The sequence below is a fragment of the Eretmochelys imbricata genome, chromosome 20 (assembly GCF_965152235.1).
Source record: "Eretmochelys imbricata isolate rEreImb1 chromosome 20, rEreImb1.hap1, whole genome shotgun sequence".
NCBI lineage: Eukaryota > Metazoa > Chordata > Testudines > Cheloniidae > Eretmochelys > Eretmochelys imbricata.
Window position 1 is genome coordinate 15,159,271 of NC_135591.1, and position 23,656 is coordinate 15,182,926.

The 23,656-nt window shown below is 43.6% G+C and overlaps 1 protein-coding gene across 1 annotated transcript in view; it reads right to left on the reverse strand.

The window, feature by feature from the left end:
* The window catches only part of VDR (vitamin D receptor), a 109,716-nt gene that overhangs the window by 15,022 nt on the left and 71,038 nt on the right, over positions 1-23,656 (reverse strand). The window contains exon 5 of the mRNA XM_077838547.1: positions 1,344-1,528. Coding sequence (XP_077694673.1) covers positions 1,344-1,528 — 185 coding nt within the window. The remainder of the gene's footprint in view (positions 1-1,343; positions 1,529-23,656) is intronic.

The window sequence follows — 23,656 nt, forward strand, 5'->3', positions numbered from 1 at the left end:
AGTATTTTAAAATTGACTAACCAATAGCTTCTACCATGTGTCCTCTTTTGCACTGGGACATTACTTTTTAATTCTGTTTTGTTGTGTATCTTCTGGGTTTAAGACACATTAAATATAATTCTATAATTAAAATTACCTAGTGATTGTGTTAAAGGTCTCAAAACTAACAGGGCAGATACATTAGGAATATTAGTAACTTAGGTTTTTCTTCTAATTTTAAGCTACTAGTGTTCCACTTCCTGGCCCAGATCCTTGGTTGTGTGAATCAGCCTATCAATGAAGCTAAGTTGATTTACATCAGCTGGGATCAGGCCTGCCATATTTAACCAGATCATCCAGCACATACTCAGGTTTTGAATATTAGTTTTCCAATCACTATTGATCTAAGAAAATAGTCAGCTACTCATTAATTTCCAGCTTATTAAAAAAAAAATACTGTATCCGAGGCAGAGAAAGGTTTTATGCAATTGCTGCATGTTTGAATCTTGTGTTCCAGAGTCCTTGCATACCACTGAGGAATTTGACTAATTCAATATACATGTAGGCTCTGATTTGACCTATAGTACTTCTCTCATGGATGGCAACTGGAATGGATTCATACATTTTAAGGTCAGAGCTTAGGGGGATCATTGGGATCTAGTCTGATCTACATAACAACAACCACAGAGAACTTCACCCAGTAATTTCTGATTCAAGTCCACAGCTTCTGTTAGAGCTATAGCAAGTCACCCATTTTTTCATGTTTTGTGTATATATAAATCTCCTCACTGTATTTTCCACTGAATGCATCCGATGAAGTGAGCTGTAGCTCACGAAAGCTTATGCTCAGATAAATTGGTTAGTCTCTAAGGTGCCACAAGTACTCCTTTTCTTTTTGTGAATACAGACTAACACGGCTGCTACTCTGAAACCTGTCTTTTAGAAAGACATCCAGTCTTGATTTAAAGCCTTCCAGTGATTGACAGCTGCCACTGTCATTTGTGGCAAGATTCTGAGCCCCAGTTATATAAACAGAATGACATTTTGGGAGAACAGCACATGGGCACTTTCACTGATAGTCAGTGAGTGCCCTAAGATCACACGTTCTGAACCTGGGGGAGCCATAAACAAGATTCAGGGCATCATGACCACCTTTCTTCCCCATATGACTAGTTAGGAGGAAGATCTCAAAACTTTACATTGTAACACTGGGTCATGGTATGGAAGAGGTAGAGACTACTACTTAGCTTATCTATCAGAATTTTGGCACAGCCTTCTACCACCACCAGAGGTCCTCCTAGTAACAGCAAACGGGAAGTCTTCGCAAGAAAGCTAAGGGAGAGAAAGCAGGTCCTGGAACATACCCGGAACTGGGTGAAGTCAGAATAGGTTGGGTCATAAGTTTTGCGATGGGCCTCGAGAAGAATGTCAACGACTCTCTGTTGCTCCTCCGATAATTTGGGCTTCATGCTCTCTTTAAGAGCCTCCTCTTCCTTCCTCTTCGTTATCATCTCTCTCTTCCTCTGGACCTCCTCATCTGTCAGAATGACTGTTTACAAACATGTAGCAAGGGGAAGAGAATGAACAAGAGTCAAAAATCAACATCCTGGAATTATCTACAAATACTTAGAAACTGGGTAAAACCAAAAGTCATTGTAAAAGATGTCTCAAAAGTGAGCTCCAGAGTAAATACCCTGTCCCTTTTGTATTGCTACTTAATAATTAAACCTGTATTTTCTCCCTCTTGTTTTAAATCTGCTGAATTAGCAGGTCACTGCTTCCTGCTGCTATTTAAATCCTGATTTAGCAATGTCACATCTCCCATAATTCTAGAGAAGCATTTGATCCAGTGTTAGATAGAATAAGAAAGAGAGGGGTGAGGAATTTTGGCATCACCATACATGTTCTAGACCCCAGCCTTGCAGCTTGTTGCATGTGGGTGAACTTCTGTGGAGAGCCCTAAAAAAGTCTGCAGACTGCCTTGCTCAGACCCAAAGAGCTCAGTGTAAGATCAAAAGCTAGTCTCCCTTACCAAAAGATACCACCTCACCCACCTTGTCTCTTTGCTCACTCAAGGTCTAGATCCTGCAGTTGATATTAAGAACATAAGAACAGCCATACTGGGTCAGAACAATGGCCCAGTATCCTGTCTTCTGAAAATGTCAGTGCCTGATACTTCAGAGGAAATGAACAGAACAGGGCAATTTGAAGTGATCCATCTCACTCATCCAGTCCCAGCTCCTGGCAGTTGGAAGTTTAGGGACACCTGGAGCCTGGGATGCATCCCTGACCATCTTGGCTAATAGCCATTGATGGCCCTAGCCTTAATTAACTTATCTTTTTGGAACCAAGTTATAATTTTGGCCTTCACAACATTCCATGGAAATGAGTTCCACATGTTGACCATGTGTTGTGTAAACAGAAGTACTTCCTTTTGTTTCAGAGTAGCAGCCGTGTTAGTCTGTATTGGTAAAAAGAAAAGGAGGACTAGTGGCACCTTAGAGACTAACCAATTTATTTGAGCATGAGCTTTCGTGAGCTACAGCTCACTTCATCAGATGCTACTCTGAAACCTGTCTAGTAGAATGGGTAATCTCCTACTTCAGGGAATTTTGAGCAGGGGAGGAAGTATCAGATTGAAAATTCTTTGTGTGTGCTGAATGCCCCTCTTGATCATGCGAGAATTTAGTCTGTAACTCTACAATTCCTACATTCTAAGCTAAAATGCATCAAAGTTCAAGAGGTCATCAAACGGGAAAAAGCCCAAGATGTTCAGTGATCTAGATGAGGAGTCTTTCGAAGAGCTGATTTCACATACTGTTTACATCCTAAAATTTAGGAAGATGACGTGTATACGAAAGAGGAACTAGAGCTCTTTTTGCAAGTCTTCATTCTGGTTCTTGCATTTTTAGAAGACAGCAACAAACTGCTCCACATTCTTGTGAAGTTAACATTTTCAATTAACAAAGGAATTGAGTGGAAAAAAGTGACAAACTGAAAGTACAGTAAATCTTTTTTGCACGTACAATGCAAGTTTTTCCCATTTCTTTATCCCCACCCCTAAAATGTCTCATCAGGTTTCACTTCTGTGCTTTATTGCACCATCACAACTCCTGAAGAGAATTCTAGACTTGTAATTAAAATGCTCCATGCATTATGCTGAACAGTGTACATTCCACAGACATGGTAGAATGCAAAAGGCAGATTCTCAATCCCTCTTTGAAAACACTGACAATTTACAGGTTCATGGTCAGGAAGGGTTTGCATTACACTCTGTAGATACTGTTGTTGAGAAGTGGCAGCATTTCCTTCTCTGATTGCATAGATTAATTTGGGCAAGTGTGCACAGTTCAGTTACAGTACACATAGCAATATTTGTGCAGCAAAAGCTACCTGAATCTGCTATGAACACAAGCTATGCCCTGCTCACAATTAAACTTATTATTAGTAAACATCAGCAGTTTTCATGGGATTTTTTTTTAAATGAACATATAGTATAGGCTTAAAACTCACTAATCAGAATGTGGAGGGTTCCTAAAGGACCAAGCAGACTCATCTCTATATACTCAGGCCTTGATTCAGCAAGGCAGTAAGCACATGCTTAGCTTTAAGCACATCTTTTAGCGAGACCTATGCATGAGCTGAAGCAACTTGTTGAATTGGGGCCTTTGTACAGATCAGGATTCTGCACTCTGAATGAACAGTCACAGCTGTTTTGGCAAACAAAAGTCAATCACCATTTTCTCTAATCACTGGTCTTTAAACCCATTACTGGTCCCTTAACCGAACAGTGCTTTTTTGGCTCTGGTCTAGAATTGATTTTAACAATTTCCAGGACTTAAACCAGTGTCCTTTGAGCTGTCCGAAAACAAAGGAAAATTATGTTTGAGATTCTAGCTCCACAAAACTCAGGAAATTCAAGTCATTGTTCTTCCTTTGACCATAGCTTGTCTCCTTTCCACATATGTATATTTCTGTTCAGAATATTAGTTTTGCCACCTCAGTACTATGTATGGACAGTACTGGTTTCTAGCTATCAAACACACTTGCCTAGATTTCAACATACAGGTTGTGACATTCCGTACCCCAAAGCAACACCCTAGTATCCCCATATTTACCTAGGTGATCTAATTATACGTTTTGTGCAAAGTACGTCTTGTAAGGGATCATTCTAAAAGTCTTGATCTGTTGAACATTAATAGCCTGTTGGATTGCACGTGCTGTCATTGTATCTGAAGTTATGAATATTGACTCTGTACCAGTATTTCAAATGTGTTTGCTCCTGGGGTGACACCCACAAGGTAGTTTACATCCACTCTAGCCAGCACATTGTGGATGAACCATTCAACGTCATGGCCCATTAAGAAACACAATAGGCCATGGAAGAAGCTAATCCCAGACCTGATGGACTTTCCTGTGAAAGTTCTAGTCAGGATATGGGTAATGGCCCCTGCTGTGACTCATCGAAGCATGCAAGGGCATGTGATCAGCTCATGTGACACTGGACTCCATCTTATGCCTGTACTTTTCCACTAACTGTGCTGGGGGGTTTGTTTGGGACAATGAAGTTCCCTCCACATTGAAGAAGCTATAAAAGGAGGAAGTGACATCATCACTTGGCTTCACTCCGCTGGAACTCAACACCTGGAAACACCTTAGGAACAAAGAAAGGAAGTGGTCCCAGGCTGAAGGGATTTCTAGCCTGTGTATGGAAGACTGGTGGACTGTTTGTACCATAAGGGTGAGACAGCACTTGATTAAAATCTTGTCTAGAGTACAGAACTTAGATTGCAATTTTGTTTTATTTCTTAGGTAACCAAGTTTGATCTGTGTGCTATTATTTATAATCACTTACATTCTCTCTTTCTGTAGTTAATAAATCTGTTTTATATTTTTTACCTAAAACAGTGTGTTGTTTGAAGTGCAAAGGGAACAGGGGCAGGTGCACTGCCCTCTCCACATTGAGGGAGGGACGGACTGGAAAATAAACTTACACTGGCCAGGCTTTTGAGTAGGGCAAGACTGTATAGCTCTGGGGTCCTAGGCTGGGGAGCTGGCTGGTGCCTCCACAGGCGCCAGCTTCCTCTGGGCTCTAGGGGTGCTCAAACCCTTGCCCCCACTCCCACCCCCCCGCCTCTGCCCCACCTCTTCCTGACCAGGTCCACCCCAGACCCTGCCCCCACCCCTTCTCCCAAGCTCCCACCCCGCCCTGTCTCTTCCCGCCTCTGCTCCACCCCAGTCCTGCCTCTTTGCGCCCAGTTTTGCCCCCTCCCCCAAGCACACCCCATACCTGCTCCTCCCCCTCCCTTCCAGTGCCTCCTGCAAGCCATGAAACAGCTGATTGTAGTGGGTGGGAGGCGCTGGGAGGGAGGGAGAGGAGTTGAGTGGAGGAGCCAGTGGCGGGTGGGAGGTGCTGTGGGAGAGGGAGAGCTGCCTGCTGATGGGTGCTTCCCCCCCACATAAGTGCTCCAGCCCTGGAGCACCTACACAGTTGGTGCCTAGGGGAGCCTCTCTGTTGTTGGCTCATGAGTGGCATGTCCCTGTCTCCGTATGGCTGTGTAAGTGCAAGACCTGGAGAGAACTGCAGCTTGTCACAGCCTCACAGTGTGAGGGGGGGAGCACAGATTGGTATGCCAGAGGGCTCAGCAGTACCCCAATTCCAGGTTGCACCCCAGGGAAGTCCGTCACACATGTCTGCAGACATGCAGAAGCATCAGCTCTTGAGTACTTGGTCCCATACAGCGCATGTGGGACAAGAGATTTTTCTAAACCCTTACATGCCTTGCTCTGTCTAAATAAAATCTTTGCAAAAATGTCTATCGGCCCAATCCTGCAATGTGCTTAACATCTTCAACTGTCCCTGAAGTCAATGGGAGTTAAGGGTGCTCAGCACCTGTAGTATCAAGGTCTGAAATCCAAGTTTTCCCGTAGAAAACAAGAAGAGGGTTAGGTTTATAGCTGGGTTTTCAAAAAGCTCAGCACCCAAGCAAGAGGAGCTGCTGGGTGCAGAATACCTTTCAAAGTCTGGCAACTTATTTAGGTGCCTAAATTGGAAATAAGCTGTTTTGAAAATCTAGCTTCAATTGTGGGTGCTGAGTTTCTTTTCAAAATCTAGTTCTTACAGTTCTTGAGCTATGAGCAAGTCATTCTCGTAAAGCACTGACCACACATCCCTTTCCACATTTGGAAATTTGTTGTTTGGTGTCTATACGTGCTACCACAAAGCAATCAGGACTGGGACCTCAGTGTTTTACGTGCTGCAGAAACACATAGGCCCTGCCACAAAAATCTTATAGGCCAACTAAAAAGAGGCCCCACAGAATTCCGTAAAGATTTCTCCAGACAATTTACTTTTGGGGTGAGAACAAGCACAAACTACTTCTGCTCAAATGGTACCTTTATTAAAAAGCTCCAAGCATCTGAAAAGTATAAGCAATTGAAGAGCTTTAAAATCACAACTACATTGCTATTTTCAGAAGATTATAATATACCCTGTGGCATAAGCAGCATAGAGATTTTATTACCTTATTGATAGGTTTCAGAGTAACAGCCGTGTTAGTCTGTATTCACAAAAAGAAAAGGAGGACTTGTGGCACCTTAGAGACTAACAAATTTATTTGAGCATAAGCTTTTGTGAGCTACAGCTCACTTCATCCAATGATAGCTCACGAAAGCTTATGCTCAAATAAATTTGTTAGTCTCTGAGGTGCCACAAGTACTCCTTTTCTATCAGCTTATTTTATCTTTTGATAGCGTTTAAGATAGCAACCACAGGTGGGGTTTTTTCCATCTATAGTTAAACCCAAAGCCAAACAGTCATAGACAGGTCCTGTTTTAATACAGTGACATAACTCAGCAAAGCAAATACACCTTGAAGGGTAGGTAATAAACCCTAAATATAGCAAAGAAGAATTTCACATTCGTTAAGACATTAATCGTCTTTTAACCTATCATTAACAAATAAAAAAATAGATTTATCTTATGACTGGAGGCTTTTTGCCGACATTAGGTTCCAGGAATACTCTACGTTGGTAGGTTAAGGTGGAGTTTGGAATGAAAGGTTTGGCAAGAAAAAGAGAAGCAATACACTTGATGTAGCTGTACTCAGAGGTAATGTAAGGTACCATAGCAGTGCTATGTAGCTTTCAGTTACAGCCTCAGGGTTTAGCCGCTGGTATTTTTCCAATACCTTTTTTGAAGTTGCATAACACTCTACATGCCTCAAAATGATTTAAAATCTAGGAGGCAGCTACCTGAACATTTCAGGCCAGAGGGTTACACTAGCGATTAGAATACTACAATTAGTTCTTAAGCAATATGTTTTTGTAAAATCATTTTTTATGTTTGTTTACAAATTAATCTGAATAAGAGACTGACTATTACAAATTCCCCTTTAATACGCAGCCTTCGATAGCAAAGTGAGGACTGCTAAATTTTAATGGGAAACTGCTAAAGAATTAGCAGGGGAAGGAGCTTTAGGACTAGTAGATGCATTGCTAGAATCAGATATCTGCAAATATAAAGAAATAAAAGTAGTGGGCAAAGTTAAGATCTCCTGAGACAAACATGCTTTTGGGGGGCTGTGAATCTTTACTCTTCAATATTAAGTTACAATTACACAGTTTGCTTTGGTTAGCAGGTAGAAGAGCTAGAAAACAAAATCATCAAGCCAAGCTGAACAAAAGCTTTGTCCTGACTACAGCTGTGCAGAGAAGACAGAAAAAGGAGACAGCTATCACACTGTAAAAATCCTAGTAGAGACAAAGCACAGGTAGGTTTTATTTCAATGTAGCTTTTCTGCGTCAGCCTCACATAAGGGGGGTACGAGGTAGATAGCTTTCTCAATGAAGATGCACAACTTTTCTGCAGTGAACATTAGCCTAGGATTTAAAAGGTGTGTGAGAATGTGTTAGCTAGTGTGTTTTATGCTGCTTTGTCCACACTAGCGTTTTAGAACATGCTAGCTAACACCTTTAAATCCTAGTGGAGATCAACCGAAAGGTGGCACAAATCAAGGGGTATATTTTGAAGCGTGGGCCTATGCTACCTAGATCTCTGCATAAAGAAAAGGAGTACTTGTGGCACCTTAGAGACTAACAAATTTATTTGAGCATAAGCTTTTGTGAGCTACAGCTCACTTCATCGGATGCATACAGTGGACAATACAGTGGGGAGATTTTATATACACAGAGAACATGAAACAATGGGTGTTACCATACACACTGTAAGGAGAGTGATCAGGTAAGGTGAGCTATTACCAGCAGGAGAGAAAAAAAAAAACTTTTGTAGTGATAATCAAGGTGGGCCATTTCCAGCAGTTGACAAGAATGTGTGAGGAACAGTGTGTGTGTGTGTGTGTGGGGGGGGGAACGGGGGATGACACAAACATGGGGAAATAGTTTTACTTTTTGTAATGACACATCCACTCCCAGTCTTTATTCAAGCCTAATGTAATGGTGTCCAGATTGCAAATTAATTCCAATTCAGCAGTCTCTCGTTGGAGTCTGTTTTTGAAGTTCTTTTGTTGAAGAATTGCAACTTTTAGGTCTGTAACAGAGTGACCAGAGAGATTGAAGTGTTCTCCACAGGTTTTTGCATGTCCATTATCAGCCTGCAAAGTCATGGCACTCATCAGTCCAGGGAGAGCGATAAAGATCTTTCAAGACAATGCAAGCCAGTGAGTGGTAGTAAAATTAAAATGATCACCACTCGACAGCTATGGGTGAAAGATTAACAGGGTAGATAGGTGCTTAACAGTGACAGATAAGGAGATTAGGAGGACAGTGGGCAAGGTTATCATGTTACACTCACAAAAACACTCTTAAGAGGGAAAATAGATACTTGAGGGAGTGTGGTGGTGGTGGGCACGGAGGGTATTCAGATGCACTCAGAGAAGCTATATGTATATGCCCAAGGGGAAAATGCTCACAGAGCAATGGCAAGGAATCACACCCTTTTACAAGGAAAGGGACCATGTCATTCTGGGGAGAACAATAAAAGCAGAATGTAGAGCCAGATGTTCAGAGTGTGCTCAGTATCAGCAACTGGACCAGAGTTTATCGAAACCTCCCATTGTTTAAAATAAGCTCCTTTGTCATGCAAGGTGCTGAATTTTGATTAGAGAGTTTGAATATCCAGTCCTTATTTAGGTGCCTGAATAGGAGTTACAGACCAGGATTCTTATGTCAGATTTGCAAGAGAATGACGTTATTATGGTGAGGAAGCTCAGAAAGCCCTTGCACTCTATTAGTGAAACTCACCCTTGTGCAAAGGAACAACAGGAGATCTATGCACCACCTGAGCCCCATCTGAGGGTTTACGAGTGGCGTGAAGTGCTGGCTCTCTGCAAACGAGCAAAAATTAATTCTAAATTCCTTGTAGAGGTTAATTGGAGACCACTGAGTCACAACAAAAGGAGCTATTCCAGATTCTTCAGAAGAGTGAACACCACACAATGCTACTGGGCACCAATCTTGATTGGGTTACTGAGTATTACTGAACTACATAACTACGCTTGGAAGGAATCGATTTTTAATTGGTGAATGTCGATTTCACCGCACACATAAACCAACAAAAATATTTCAATAATAAATACTAATAGTAACAACAACAAAATTTACAGATAGGCAATGTAAGAAAAATGCTGCTTGAGAACTTAGTAGGTGTTGTGATGCAAAAAGTTAAAGCTTTATAATAATTAAAACACAATTTGTCAACATCACGTCAAAATATACAAAGTAAATATCCTAAAACAAACTCTACCATCGTTAAATAATTGTCTGACCTCCCCAACATCTGACCCCCCCACCATGAAAATTTAAATAAATAAAAATAAAAACCGCTTAAAAGTAAACATTGATACTATCAAAATTATATTAAAAATAAAAATTGAATTCTGCCAAGCCTATATACAAGTATGGCATAATAAATACCATAATTGTCAAGAAGCCAGCTAGGTAGGGTCTAGAAGAAATCTACTTCTACTAGGATTTTATACGACAAGTCCTAGGCCTGGTCTACACTAGGAAATTAGGTCAGTATAACTTCGTCACTCAGGGGTGTGAAAAATCCACACCTGAGTGACACAGTTAAACCGACCTAAACCCCCTCTGTAGACAGGGATAGGTAGATGAGAGAATTCTCCTATCAGCCTAGCTACTGCCTCTCAGGAAGGTGGATTACCTATGCCCACGGGAGAACCCCTCCTATCGGCATAGGTAGTGTCTTCATTGAAGGGTTCCGGCTGCAGTAGTGTAGCTGCATCACTGTAGCATTTTAATTTCTTCGCTTAAGAGTGCCACCAATTAACCGGGTTCAGCAACAGTTCTGTTGTATTCAGCTTCAACACACCCATTCACCAGCTTCCAGACACTTTCCCAGAGAGGGGACATGCCTGAATACTACTGAGGGCAAACTCCTACTCTTGTATCCTCCACCAGATGGATTGTGACATGCCACACATCGTTAACACAATCACACTTGTTAGTTCCGGAGACAGGAATGATTTCAGGAAAGTATAGTATACTTACACCAATCAGCCCCGTTTAAATGCTTAGAAAGTGGAAAATGTTAACTTTAAAAGGTGCTGACAAAATGGGTTAATTTTAATTCTAACTAAAGGATAGCAACTTCAACCCACTCAAAGCAAAAACATTGCAAATCATTGCTTCTGCAGAAGTGAGCATGCTGGCAAATTTACACTCCCTAATCCTGTTTTGTAATCCATCCAGATCTTCTTTCACTATAAAGAGGCTATATAATGAAGCAGCGAGTTCCTCATTTGTTCTGTCACCAAATTGAGCGCTGTCTGTTGCGTGAAGCATTTTGGAAGACTAAACATGGTGGGGCTGGATCCTGCTTCCACAGAAGTCAAACCTCACTGATGTCACTGGGAATGGGACAGGGCCTTGTAGAGCATCTGCAGTAACTCACCCACAATTTCATATTTGACTGCCAGTCACTGAAAGCAGTTATCAGCTTTGCCAGCTCCATGTGCTTTGTCAGGGCTTCATCAAGAGTCCAGATGTTACTGGAGCTTTAAAAATATTGCAGTGGAATACAAGATTATTTCAATTACAGAGAAAACTGGAACCCTTTTCTTTTAAAGCTTGTCTTTAATAGATGTATATTGAATTCAGGTTGAAAGATTTCTGCCACGTTGGCAGTTTGTGCAAGACTTAAGATGTAGGAAATGAATCGCTACAGCTGAACACTTCTCAACCTATGGAAAGCTAAGTATTTCCATAGACACAATTTCAGCTAATGGAGAAGGACAGCATAATCTCACGCATGTGCCTTGTACTTGAGGCAAAGCTGGAGTCATTAAACCCTTGATGTTAGAGATTTACCCTCAGTAGAGCCAAGGGTCAGGCAAGAGGATTTAAAACACTCAAAGAGCTGTCAGTGACATCACAGGACACACAGCATGGCTGGAGGATTGTTAGATTACAAAGAACTTGTATAAAAGGTCCCGGGAAAACATGTTGACCATCATTCTCTGCCAAATAGCAGCAGTATATGGCTACAGATCAACAATGGAGCTATAAAGGGTGCAATGTTGTGATAATCTGGCCTATACACTTACTCTCATTGTAAAGTTAACTGTAAAAAGTATGCAAAAATTCATAAAATGTCATGGTAACCTCTCCTAACAAACGTTGATGGGAAAAGGTATGAAAAGGAGACAAAAACTGAATTAGTCTGAACAAAAAAGCCTACTGATATAACTCAAGGACTACGTCAAGATCCTGCTTAGTAAACCAGAAAACGTGGGTCCAGAAACCAAAATTGATGGATCCAAAACTAGGCCTAATTGGTGGACAAAATAATATTCCACCCATCACTCCCTTTTTGGGTCCTTAAAGAAAGACTTTGTAAGGAAAAACATGGAAGATCAGACAGAAGCTACTGAAGCAAGCTTCACCATCAAGGCTGCCACCACCACTTTTCCCCCCGGCACCCATTGTCTTAACCCTGAGGGGTGTCTTGAGCAGATTGGGGCAGAGGGTGGGATCCAGATAACATTACCACCACCCCTACCAGCTCCAGCTGAATCCCAAACACACCACCAGACATTAAACAGGAGCAGACTTTACCAGTAGCAAGAGCTCCAGCAGTTACTACCGTCTAAGAAAAAAGAAAAGGAGTACTTGTGGCACCTTAGAGAGCTTATGCTCTAATAAATTTTTGTTAGTCTCTAAGGTGCCACAAGTCCTCCTGTTCTTTTTGCGAATACAGACTAACACGGCTGCTACTCTGAAACCTACCACTTAAGAGACTGTCAAACTAGGGCTTTTCTTTCCCATTCTCCAGCTACATGGAAATGGAACACGGAATATTGTTAAAATGAAAGCCTTGTTTAATACTTTACATTTCAAGTGCTTTACCTGTTTTTCTTTTTTTTTTCTTTAATAAAAGAATAAAAGATTTTTAATGGTGTATTGCTATGGTACTAGGCAGGCTGAGGGCCCTGTATACCAAACCCTGGACCTTGTTTATCACTGTTCAGTGTTGGATGGTGACTGAGTTATGTTAACACCCCCCAGGCATTTTGTTCAGAATGAAAGCCAGCAGACCAGCTCTTCAGCCTGGCTGTCAGCGTACACGCTGACCAAGTGCTATCTGTGAATCCACAGTTGGATTCCTGACATGCAATTTGTGTGGCTCTTCCTGTAAATACTTCCTGAGATTTCTACAGAACTACACAGACTCTCTGCTGCGCACGAGGGCTCTGCTCAAGTCTGTTACCCGTCAGCGGATGGCAGAACATTCCCTTTAATAGGAGAATTTAAGACAGCCAAATGAAAGGGTCGAGATGTTCAGGATCCTGTCTGGATCGGCAGCAGTGGGGACTGGCCACATCAGGGGGCTCACAATCCAGCCAGACTATAGCTGACTTTGCATCTGAACTGCAACACAAAACACAATAGAAACTCCCAAAGCAGTGGTAACTTTACAATGATTCATAGTTAGGCAAGAGATATTGGTAGTATAAGAGACCAATTCCAGGATGCTAGACTATGCAAATTTATAAATAGATTGATGAATCATAACTCCACATGACAGGGCTGGTCACAGAGCTGCCACAGGACTCTATGTACCCTGGATTTTCTGGTGTTTTTCCACATTTAATACAAAAATAGGATTGAGAATCACACATGGGTGGGCCAGGAGTGATCCCCTGGATCACTCAATCTGACCCCCTGCAACATCACAAGGCAACTCAGTCCCAACAGATGGTTTCAAAGACACACACCGGATCCAGCTTCACACTGGATCACAAAATGAGGAAGCCTCTTTCCTGCCCTTCTGCCAGTGCCTTGTCTTGTGAGAAGCAGCAGCAGCACTGCCTGCAGAAATGGAAAGACGAATAGCTTAAAACTGCTCCTGTCAGTGCTTTGCGGCCACCTCTGCCACTTCCAACCCCTCAATGCTGCTGCCACCACCACCTGTGGATCTCATTCCACGAGAACTACTGGCATCGTGCCCTTTGAAAGTGAGAGAAGCATAAAGGAGGAAAGTCTCTTCTCTAGGGAAGACTGCAAAACTCCAGGCTGCAGAAGAAACGGACAGAGAAAGTGACACTCTCAGCAGCAGGACACAGGAAGCAGGAAAGAAAAAGGGCAGGGAAGAAGAACCCTGCCAAAAAGCTGAAGTGCAAGCCAAAACAGGCTCGTTCCTCATCCCTTGAAAAAGACTAAAGCCACGCAACGTTGCTGTCACAGACAATGCTACAAAGCACTTGACATTTCCAATGTGCTTCACAAGCATTAATGAAACCTCTTGCCCACCTTGATGCTGGTTAGTACCATCCCCTTTTTACCGAAAGAGAAACTGAAGCAGGGAGAGGTTGTAGTAAATGATTTGTTCAAGGTCACAGCAAGTCAGTGGCAAAGCCTGGATTAGAACTTGTCTCCTGGCTCCCATTCTCAGCTGACAGGGAGGGAAATAGCAACGTTCTGGTAGTGATCACAGCGTACTAGGACTGTCTGGTCACTGCTCTGAAGAATTTGTAATTTGAAAAATACATACAGACTGACAGGGGGAGTGTATGTTAACAATAAAAATAGGTACGCTAATTAGAAACATTGATCTCTAATTTAAAAAAATACATCGGCTATACCAGACTTCCCCCAGTATTCGTTGGCCAGTTTCTTATAGTTGTCACAGAAGTGGGTTTTGAGGAGGCATGTACAAAGGAGAGGGTAGAAGCCTTATGAAACAGTTCAGGGAGGGAATTCTACACACAGGAGGACCATAGAAGTGAGGTGGTCAAAGCCAGCAGAGCAGTTGGGATCTCAACACAATAGAGGAGAAGGTATATAGGGATGGGCAGAGCTGCAAAGGCCTTGATAATGAGGGAAGGAGTAGGAATGGGGCTGGTGAATAAACAACCAGTAACAGCAGTTACAGTAGCTGGGAGCAGGCAACCAGACCATGAAGGCAGGAATGCCAAAGTAGCAGCAAAAAAAAATGCCCTAGCACAGCAAAGTTGTAGCCTAAGAACCAGCAGCACAGAGGCAAAATTGGAGGTTTGCGCGAGTGAGGCCACACACAGGCAGTATTCACGACATGCAGAGGTGTTATTAGTCATGGCACACGTACGAAGAATCCTCTCCATAACACACCCTTCCATTTAGTGCTCACAGAACACGCAACCAGAGCCCTGTAACTCACCCTAAATGAATCATCCTTCCTGGGTAAAGGAAAGCAGTAGTATAATGGAAAGGAATGCGCACCACAGTAAGTTAAGCCAGCTAGCGTCTTGCTGCTCAGAATGCTTCTGTCTCCCTTGCTCCTCTGCCTTCACTCTTAAGAGCATCACCCCAACCAACCCCAAGCACTCAAGTCAGGTCCTGCCAAAATCAGGAGATTTTTAACATAAATAAATGTGGGGGTCTTTATTTGCTTTCTGGTTTTGAACCTTTGGGGTTCAGGTGTTAAAGCTTCTCTCTGCAGCTGTGATGGCTAGAACTCTACTTTCTTTTTAAAAGTGAACACCGAGAGTCTTACATAATCACATGACTTCAGGAGCTAGGGCTTTAAAGAGGAAAAAACACAACAGAGGTGGCAAGACTTGTGATGAGCTGACAATAATGAAGCTTCGTCTTCACTGATGAAGAGGTGTTCTTTTTTACTGCAAGATAACGAAGACGTGATAGTCACCCTGCTGGAAAAATCTTAGTGGCGACAAGGCACCCATCATTGTTTTTTACCTAGGTAGTTAGGTGAGGTCAACGCTTAATCTTCCTCCCACAGCTGACCTCACAGTAAAACTACTGGAACTTGTCTCCACCAGGATTTCACCACAGGATAGCTAATATTATCCTGCGGTTAAAAAAATCCAAACACTCCTTTTTAGCAGTGAAGCCAGCCTTGTATGTTTAAATCTATGCTCCCTGCCAGTGCCATGAGAAGCGTAAAAGCGCAAAGCCAGAGTTGCAAAAGCAGCTGCAATGCTCCATGCTAGTGACACACATTCACCTCAAGAACAAAAACAGTTCCTTTCTGATAAAGCTGACCAGAGTGACGCTAGCACTGCATGTAGGGGGAGGGACATAAATGGGAATTAAGCACCCCATTCCCATTGATTTTCCTGGGTATCTTTGAAAATCCAATGATAATTGTAAAAGGGATACAAGAGCATATGGTGCTTTAGGACATGTTGTTCAGACAGGTCCCCAGCACTCTAGCAACCTTGTCTAACAAAACAGGACGTGTCTATTCCTGCAAAGGAGCGTTTTTCTTAGATGGCAAAAAGAACCTTTATTTCTTTTTAATATTATGCACTCTCCACTTTGCCAGTTTTTTTAACGCCAGTTCCCATCCCAAAGGCCAGTCCTTGCACAATTATATTATTCGTTGCTCACAAGAGAATGTAAAATGCGGTAGGCAGTTTGTCTCCTGACCTTTTTCTGCGTTTAAATGCAGTAGTCATAGCCATTATTCACAGAACCAAAAGCATGCGGGAAATACCACCTCTAATTTATAGTTTTTAGGGACATGGATTATTAGGAATCAAACTCAAAATAGCTTTTTTTTTTTTTTGAACATCCTTTTTTGGTCTCTGCGTTAAACTAAAAACACAGGCGAGAACAGAAGAGCTTAGCATGCTTTTTAACACTTTAGTGCACAGGAGAGGAGAGAGAAGCTGTCTGGTTTGTGAGAGAACAAACCCTACTGTTCCAAGAGGCCACCTTCTGGCTGGAACTGCTCTTACATCAGAAGATTAGTACTGGCAGTAGCCTTCTGCTTTGGTGAATCTCAGCTTTGCCCACTGAGGAACAATCTGATACCGAAGCTGCTTTCTCCACATGCCCCCTCCCCACCCAGAAACATTGCAGCTACTTCCATATAGGCTCCCAACTCCCTCTCCCTGCTTAGAACTCCCTTCCTCCTCTCCCCTCATAACCTTGCTCCTTACCTCCGCCCTGGTGTGCTCGCTCACCTTTGCCCTACTGCCCTGGCGAACACCATCCCCATCTCGGCCTTGCTGCTACTCTACCCCACCCTGCAACTCTCTGCTCTTAGCCTCCCTCCTCTTCCAGTTGCTGATCAGGGTGAGCTCCCATAACTATTTCTGCAATCCACCCCTCCCAGATGGTGAAATTTTCCACTCCCCTCCCCTCATGAATTTTCAGACCACATTTCAGAAGCGCTGGGGGTGAGACAGTAAATCCAGCCTCGCTACAAGCAAAGTGAGCAGCTTCTGCTGGCACGTCAGTCTGTTATCCATGGACTTTGGCCCCTGGTACTCAGAGTGTCACAGCTAAATACAAGATCCAACAGATTAGTTTAACACAAGTCGTCAGCACATATTCTATCTGTTGGATCTTGTATTTAGCTGTGACACTCACAGTACCTTTCCCAGACCTGAAGAAGAGCTTTGTATAGCTCCAAAGCGCGTCTCTTTAGCCAACAGAAGCTGGTCCAATAAAAGATATTACCTCTCCCACCTTGCCTCTCTAATATCTTGAGACCAGCATGGTTACAACAACACTGCATAGCTCAGACTAGAGTGAAGAGCAAATGCCTTTTGGCTCAAAGACTGCAGAATGGTTCACCTACATATTGTCAAGGGATCAATAATCAACCCATAGTCTAAGCTTGTAAAGATACAGGCATGTGTCCAAGTAGATATCAGGACTAGCCAGAGCAATATCAAATGCACTGAATTAATAACTGAAATTTAAATTTCCTAATAGATTAAGTTCCAAAGAAGTCTTCGGGTGATGACAAAATTAAAAACAACAAAAAAAGGAACTCAAAAGAGGATCTCTTGCTGTCACTTAACCCCTTTTCTACTAGACAATGCTGGATCTTTCAGGCATGGGTGGAGCAATGATTTTTTTTATTTTACTTTTTTTTGTATTACAGTAGTGCCCAGAGGCCCGACATACCAAATAAGAAAGAGTCCCTGCCCCAAAGAGTTCACACTTTAAATAGTCAAAACAGAAAAAGGGTAAGTGGTAAAACACAGGCACAGACAGGTGATTCGACTTGCCCATGGGTCACAGATCAGTTGTAGTGCTGGTTTACCTGGCTCCTGACTCCTACGCCAGTGACCTGCCTGCTAGACCACACTGATGTTCAAATGAAACATCAGCACTTACACATCTGGGATACATGGGGCAGCAGTGGAGGGCAATTCGGTTCGAACTGTTCTGCTGCTGCCTATTAAAATCAGTGGCAAAGCAAGGTTGAATATACAGAGTACGTGCAAAATTCTCAAGAATTGCAGATTGTAACGGTCAGGGCTGCTTTGGCTGGTCTGAGTCAGATATTTTATGAGCAAGTGAAGAACAGCTATGGGAAACTGTACCCTGGCTGTTTGTCACACTAACATGTCCTTAAGTATAATTCCTCACAGTGTTTACTCGCACTCACCTAGGGAGGCGTTGTGATCTCTTGTCACGCACAGCTGTACTAGTGGAAAAATGGGTGTACACATCAGGGTCAATTATATAAACAAAAGAGTGAGCGTGGAGTGAACTAGTCTGGAAACATTTTGAATTAAAAAGCAATTTAGACACACAGGGTTTATATGAGATGTAGAGAAGTTTTTTTTTGGCCTTTAAGCTCCTCTCCTCCCCCCCCCCGCCCCCCGGCGAAGCTGTTCAGTGTTTTTATTTGTATACCATAGGGCCTAAAGGTCCCCTCCACCCCATCCCGAACAAGGTCAGCTCCCAGACTGCTGCGCTGGGCATCACAACATGGGGAATAGATGGCCAGCCCTCTGTGGAGAAAGAGGTGGTTAGGCACTATTTAGAAAAGCTGGACATGCACAAGTCCATGGGGCTGGACGAGTTGCATCCGAGAGTGCTAAAGGAATTGGCGGCTGTGATTGCAGAGCCATTGGCCATTATCTTTGAAAACTCGTGGCGAACAGGGGAAGTCCCGGATGACTGGAAAAAGGCTAATGTAGTGCCAATCTTTAAAAAAGGGAAGAAAGAGGATCCTGGGAACTACAGGCCAGTCAGCCTCACCTCAGTCCCTGGAAAAATCATGGAGCAGGTCCTCAAAGAATCAATCCTGAAGCACTTACATGAGAGGAAAGTGATCAGGAACAGTCAGCATGGATTCACCAAGGGAAGGTCATGCCTGACTAATCTAATCACCTTCTATGATGAGATTACTGGTTCTGTGGATGAAGGAAAAGCAGTGGATGTATTGTTTCTTGACTTTAGCAAAGCTTTTGACACGGTCTCCCACAGTATTCTTGTCAGCAAGTTAAAGAAGTATGGGCTGGATGAATGCACTATAAGGTGGGTAGAAAGTTGGCTAGATTGTCAGGCTCAACGGGTAGTGATCAATGGCTCCATGTCTAGTTGGCAGCCGGTGTCAAGTGGAGTGCCCCAGGGGTCGGTCCTGGGGCCGGTTTTGTTCAATATCTTCATAAATGATCTGGAGGATGGTGTGGTTTGCACTCTCAGCAAATTTGTGGATGATACTAAACTGGGAGGAGTGGTAGATACGCTGGAGGGCAGGGATAGGATACAGAGGGACCTAGACAAATTGGAGGATTGGGCCAAAGGAAATCTGACGAGGTTCAATAAGGATAAGTGCAGGGTCCTGCACTTAGGACGGAAGAACCCAATGCACCGCTAAAGACTAGGGACCGAATGGCTAGGCAGCAGTTCTGCGGAAAAGGACCTAGGGGTGACAGTGGACGAGAAGCTGGATATGAGTCAGCAGTGTGCCCTTGTTGCCAAGAAGGCCAATGGCATTTTGGGATGTATAAGTAGGGGCATAGCGAGCAGATCGAGGGATGTGATCGTTCCCCTCTATTCGACATTGGTGAGGCCTCATCTGGAGTACTGTGTCCAGTTTTGGGCCCCACACTACAAGAAGGATGTGGATAAATAGGAGAGAGTCCAGCGAAGGGCAACAAAAATGATTAGGGGTCTGGAACACATGACTTATGAGGAGAGGCTGAGGGAACTGGGATTGTTTAGTCTGCAGAAGAGAAGAATGAGGGGGGATTTGATAGCTGCTTTCAACTACCTGAGAGGTGGTTCCAGAGAGGATGGTTCTAGACTATTCTCAGTGGTAGAAGAGGACAGGACAAGGAGTAATGGTCTCAAGTTGCAGTGGGGGAGGTTTAGGTTGGATATTAGGAAAAACTTTTTCACTAGGAGGGTGGTGAAACACTGGAATGCGTTACCTAGGGAGGTGGTAGAATCTCCTTCCTTAGAAGTTTTTAAGGTCAGGCTTGACAAAGCCCTGGCTGGGATGATTTAATTGGGGATTGGTCCTGCTTTGAGCAGGGAGTTGGACTAGATGACCTTCTGAGGTCCCTTCCAACCCTGATATTCTATGATTCTATGATCCCCAAGCAGGACTGAGGCCCCATTGTGCTAGACACTGTACACAGTGAACATAAGACTGTAAGCTCTTTGAGTCAGGGACTATCTAAAAGTGGAGAGAGACAGAAAACAAGTAGAATATTTTTTGCCAAGAGCACAGTACAATTTCTTCCCAGTTTCTTCTTCACATAAACATGCCCCCGTCATCAGCCACCCCCATGTACAGCTATCAAATTCCTTCAGTCCCTGCTCAGCCCAAGAATCCTCCTTCCTTCACACCCCCAAAGGAAAACACCTATCTTCATTCTGGGAGACAAATATCAGCACTTCCCCTCAACTGCCCTAAGTGCCTGAAGGCAGCTCACAGTTGCTTCCCTTCCTTGTGAGGGATCCAGGAGTAGTCGGGCGGTCCAGGAGGGCGGGCTTGGGCTATGTCAGTGGTTTTCAATCTGTGGCTCATGGACCCCTGGGAGTCTGCAGACTATGTCTAAGATTTCCAAAGGGGTATGCACCTCCATTTGAATTTTGTAGGGGACCGCAAATGAAAAGCAGTTGAAAACCACTGGGCTGCACGATGTCCTGGACTTTGGCAACTACACCAATTAAAAAAAAAGGAGTACTTGTGGCACCTTAGAGACTAACAAATACAAGTACTCCTTTTCTTTTTGCGAATACAGACTAACATGGCTGCTACTCTGAAACCTACACCAATTAAGTGTGTTTAAAATCAATGTATTTAAATGAGTGCAAACACCCCATGGATGTTCTTAAAAAAACCCCAACTATTTAAAATCAGTGCAACTGTGTGTTCAGACTGGCTTTAGGGCTTGTTTACCACAAAAGTTGGACCGCTTTAACTGTAACAGTATAGTTCAATTAGTTAAACTCCCCTTTTGTGGATGCAGTTATATTTGTATAAAGGTGCCTTCTACCAGTGTAGCTTTTCCCATAGTGGAAGGGAAAAACCAAACCAAACCAGTGATAGCCCCTGTAAAAGGCACCTTCATAGAATCATAGAAATGTAGGGCTCGAAGGGACCTCAAGAGGTCATCAGGCCTCTGAGCTGAGGCAGGACTAATTACCTCTAGACCCTCCCTGACGGGACGTAACTGCCTCCACCCTAGGGATTATTGCCAGTAGAACTATTTTGGTAAAAAAAATTCACCCCTTTAACTGTGGATACAGTTACCCTGGAGCTGGAAGGTGTCATTTCCAGCTGAGTAGACATACCCGCACTAGCTCAGACCGAGTTTGCTTGCTAAAAATAGAAGTGTAGCTGTGGCAGCAGGACTAGCTAGCCGTCCCAAGTACGATCCTGTCCAACACTCTAGGTACGTACTCGGGGAACCTAGCCCACTGCACTGCCATGGCTACACACACTTCTATTTTTAGCACACTAGGTCGATTAGCACTAATGCAGGTATGTCTACCCAGGCTGGAAATTGCAACTTCCAGCTCCAATGTTCCCCAAAATAGTTATACCTGTATAGAATGTGTGTGTTCCCAGGCCTAGCTATTGGAGACAGTTGTGTCATTTGACACGCTCTGTGAGCGAACACACTATCATTAAGAGTTCAGACTGCAAAAAGAGCATTTAAAAATGATGTGGCTTGTCTTTAGCTACCGTTTAGAGTCAGCACCCTCTTATCAATAGCAAAGCACCACAAATGTACACATTGCTTTACAGAACTTGGCAAATATATTTGTGGTTTTCCTCCTCCCTCATCTAACCCTGTTACTGTAAAATGAGCTTTGAGTATATACAAGGCACCTACAGAAAATAAAGATGCACCTATCATTACTATGTAGAATCACAGGACTGGAAGGGACCTCGAGAGGTCATCTAGTCCAGTACCCTGCACTCAAGGCAGGACTAAGTATTATTTAGACCATCCCTGACACGTTTTTGTCCAACCTTAGAGATGGCTAAGGGGAGATATGATTGAGGTCTATAAAATCATGACTGGTGTAGAGAAAGTAGATAAGGAAGTGTTGTTTACTCCTTCTCATAACACAAGAACTAGGGGTCACCAAATGAAAAATTAACAGGCAGCAGGTTTAACACAAATACAAGGAAGTATTTCTTCACACAACGCACAGTCAACCTGTGGAACTCCTTGCTAGAGGATGTTGTGAAGGCCAAGACCATAACAGGGTTCAAAAAAGAACTAGATAAATTCATGGAGGAGAGGTCCATCAATGGCTATTAGCTAGGAAGGGCAGGAATGGTGTCCCTAGCCTTTGTTTGCCAGAAGCTGGGAATGAGTGACAGGGGATGGATCACTTGATGATTACCTGTTCTGTTCATTCCCTCTGGGGCACCTGGTACTGGCCACTGTCGGAAGACAGGATACTGGGCTAGCTGGACCTTTGGTCTGACCCAGTAGGGCCATTCTTATGGTCTTAAAAATCCCCAATGATGGAAATTCCACAACCTCCCTAGGCAATTTATTTCAGTGCTTAACCACTCTAACAGTTAGGAAGTTTTTCTTAATGTCCAACCTAAACTGCCCTTGCTGAGATTTAAGCCCATGCCTTCTTGTCCTATCCTCAGAGGTTAGTCTGGGGAATAATGTCTGGGCTGATCAAAAGAAGATTATTTTCACTTTTCTGTTTCAATTTGTTAATTATTTCAGAATGGTGTTTGAAAACTGTCATCTGACGTGTGACAGGATTAACACATTTAATTGAAAACAATCCCTGTAAAAATCATGAAGCAGGTCCTTAAAGAATCCATTTTAAAGCACTTGGAGGAGAGTAAGGTGATCAGGAACAGTCAACATGGATTCAACAAGAGCAAGTCATGCCTGACCAACCTGATTGCCTTCTATGATGAGATAACTGGCTCTGTGGATAGGGGGAAAGAGGTGGATGTGATATATCTGAACTTTAGCAAAGGTTTTGAAATGGTCTCCCACAGTATTCTTGCCAGCAAGTTAAAAAAATATGGACTGGATGAATCCACTACATGGTGGCTAGAAAGCGGACTAGATTGTCGGACTCAACAGGTAGTGATCAACGGCTTGATGTCTAGTTGGCAGCTGGTATCAAGCAGAGTGCCCCAGGGGTCTGTCCTGGGGCCGGTTTTGTTCAACATCTTCATTAATGATTTGCATGCTGGGATGAATTGCACCCTCAGCAAGTTCGCGGATGACACTAAGCTGTGGGGAGAGGTAAATATGCTGGACGGTAGGGACAGTGTCCCGAGTGACCTAGACAAACTGGAAGATTGGGCCAAAAAAAGCACTTCTACAGGCTGGGGACCGACTGGCTAAGCAGCAGCTCTGCAGAAAAGGACCTGGGGATAACAGTGGATGAGAAGCTGGATATGAGTCAACAGTGTGCCCTCGTTGCCAAGAAGGCTAACGGCATATTGGGCTGCATTCATAGGCCCCGACTCCATCGGTGCTCCAGGGCTGGAGCACCCACGGGGAAAAATTAGTGGGTGCTCTGCACCCACCAGCAGCCAAGATTCCCTAACCCTCCCACCCCACCTCCTCCTCCCCCCCGAGCACGCTGCATCCCTGCTCCTCCGCCTACCTCCCACCGTTTCCCACCTGGCCGCCGCCAAACAGCTGTTTGGCAGTGTTAGCATGCACCTGGGGGAGGGATGCTGGGGGAGAGGAGCAGGAACATGGTGCACTCAGGGGAGGAGGCGGGGCTGGTGCAGGGATCTGGGGAAGCAGTTGGAATATTGGCAGGGAGGGGGCGGAGTTGGGGTGGGGACTTTGGGGAAGGGGTTGGAAGAGGCAGCACATGACTTACAAGGAGAGGCTGAGGGAATTGGGCTTATGTAATCTGCAGAAGAGAAAAGAGTGAGGGGGATTTGATAGCAGCCTTCAACTACCTGAAGGGGGGTTACAAAGAGGATG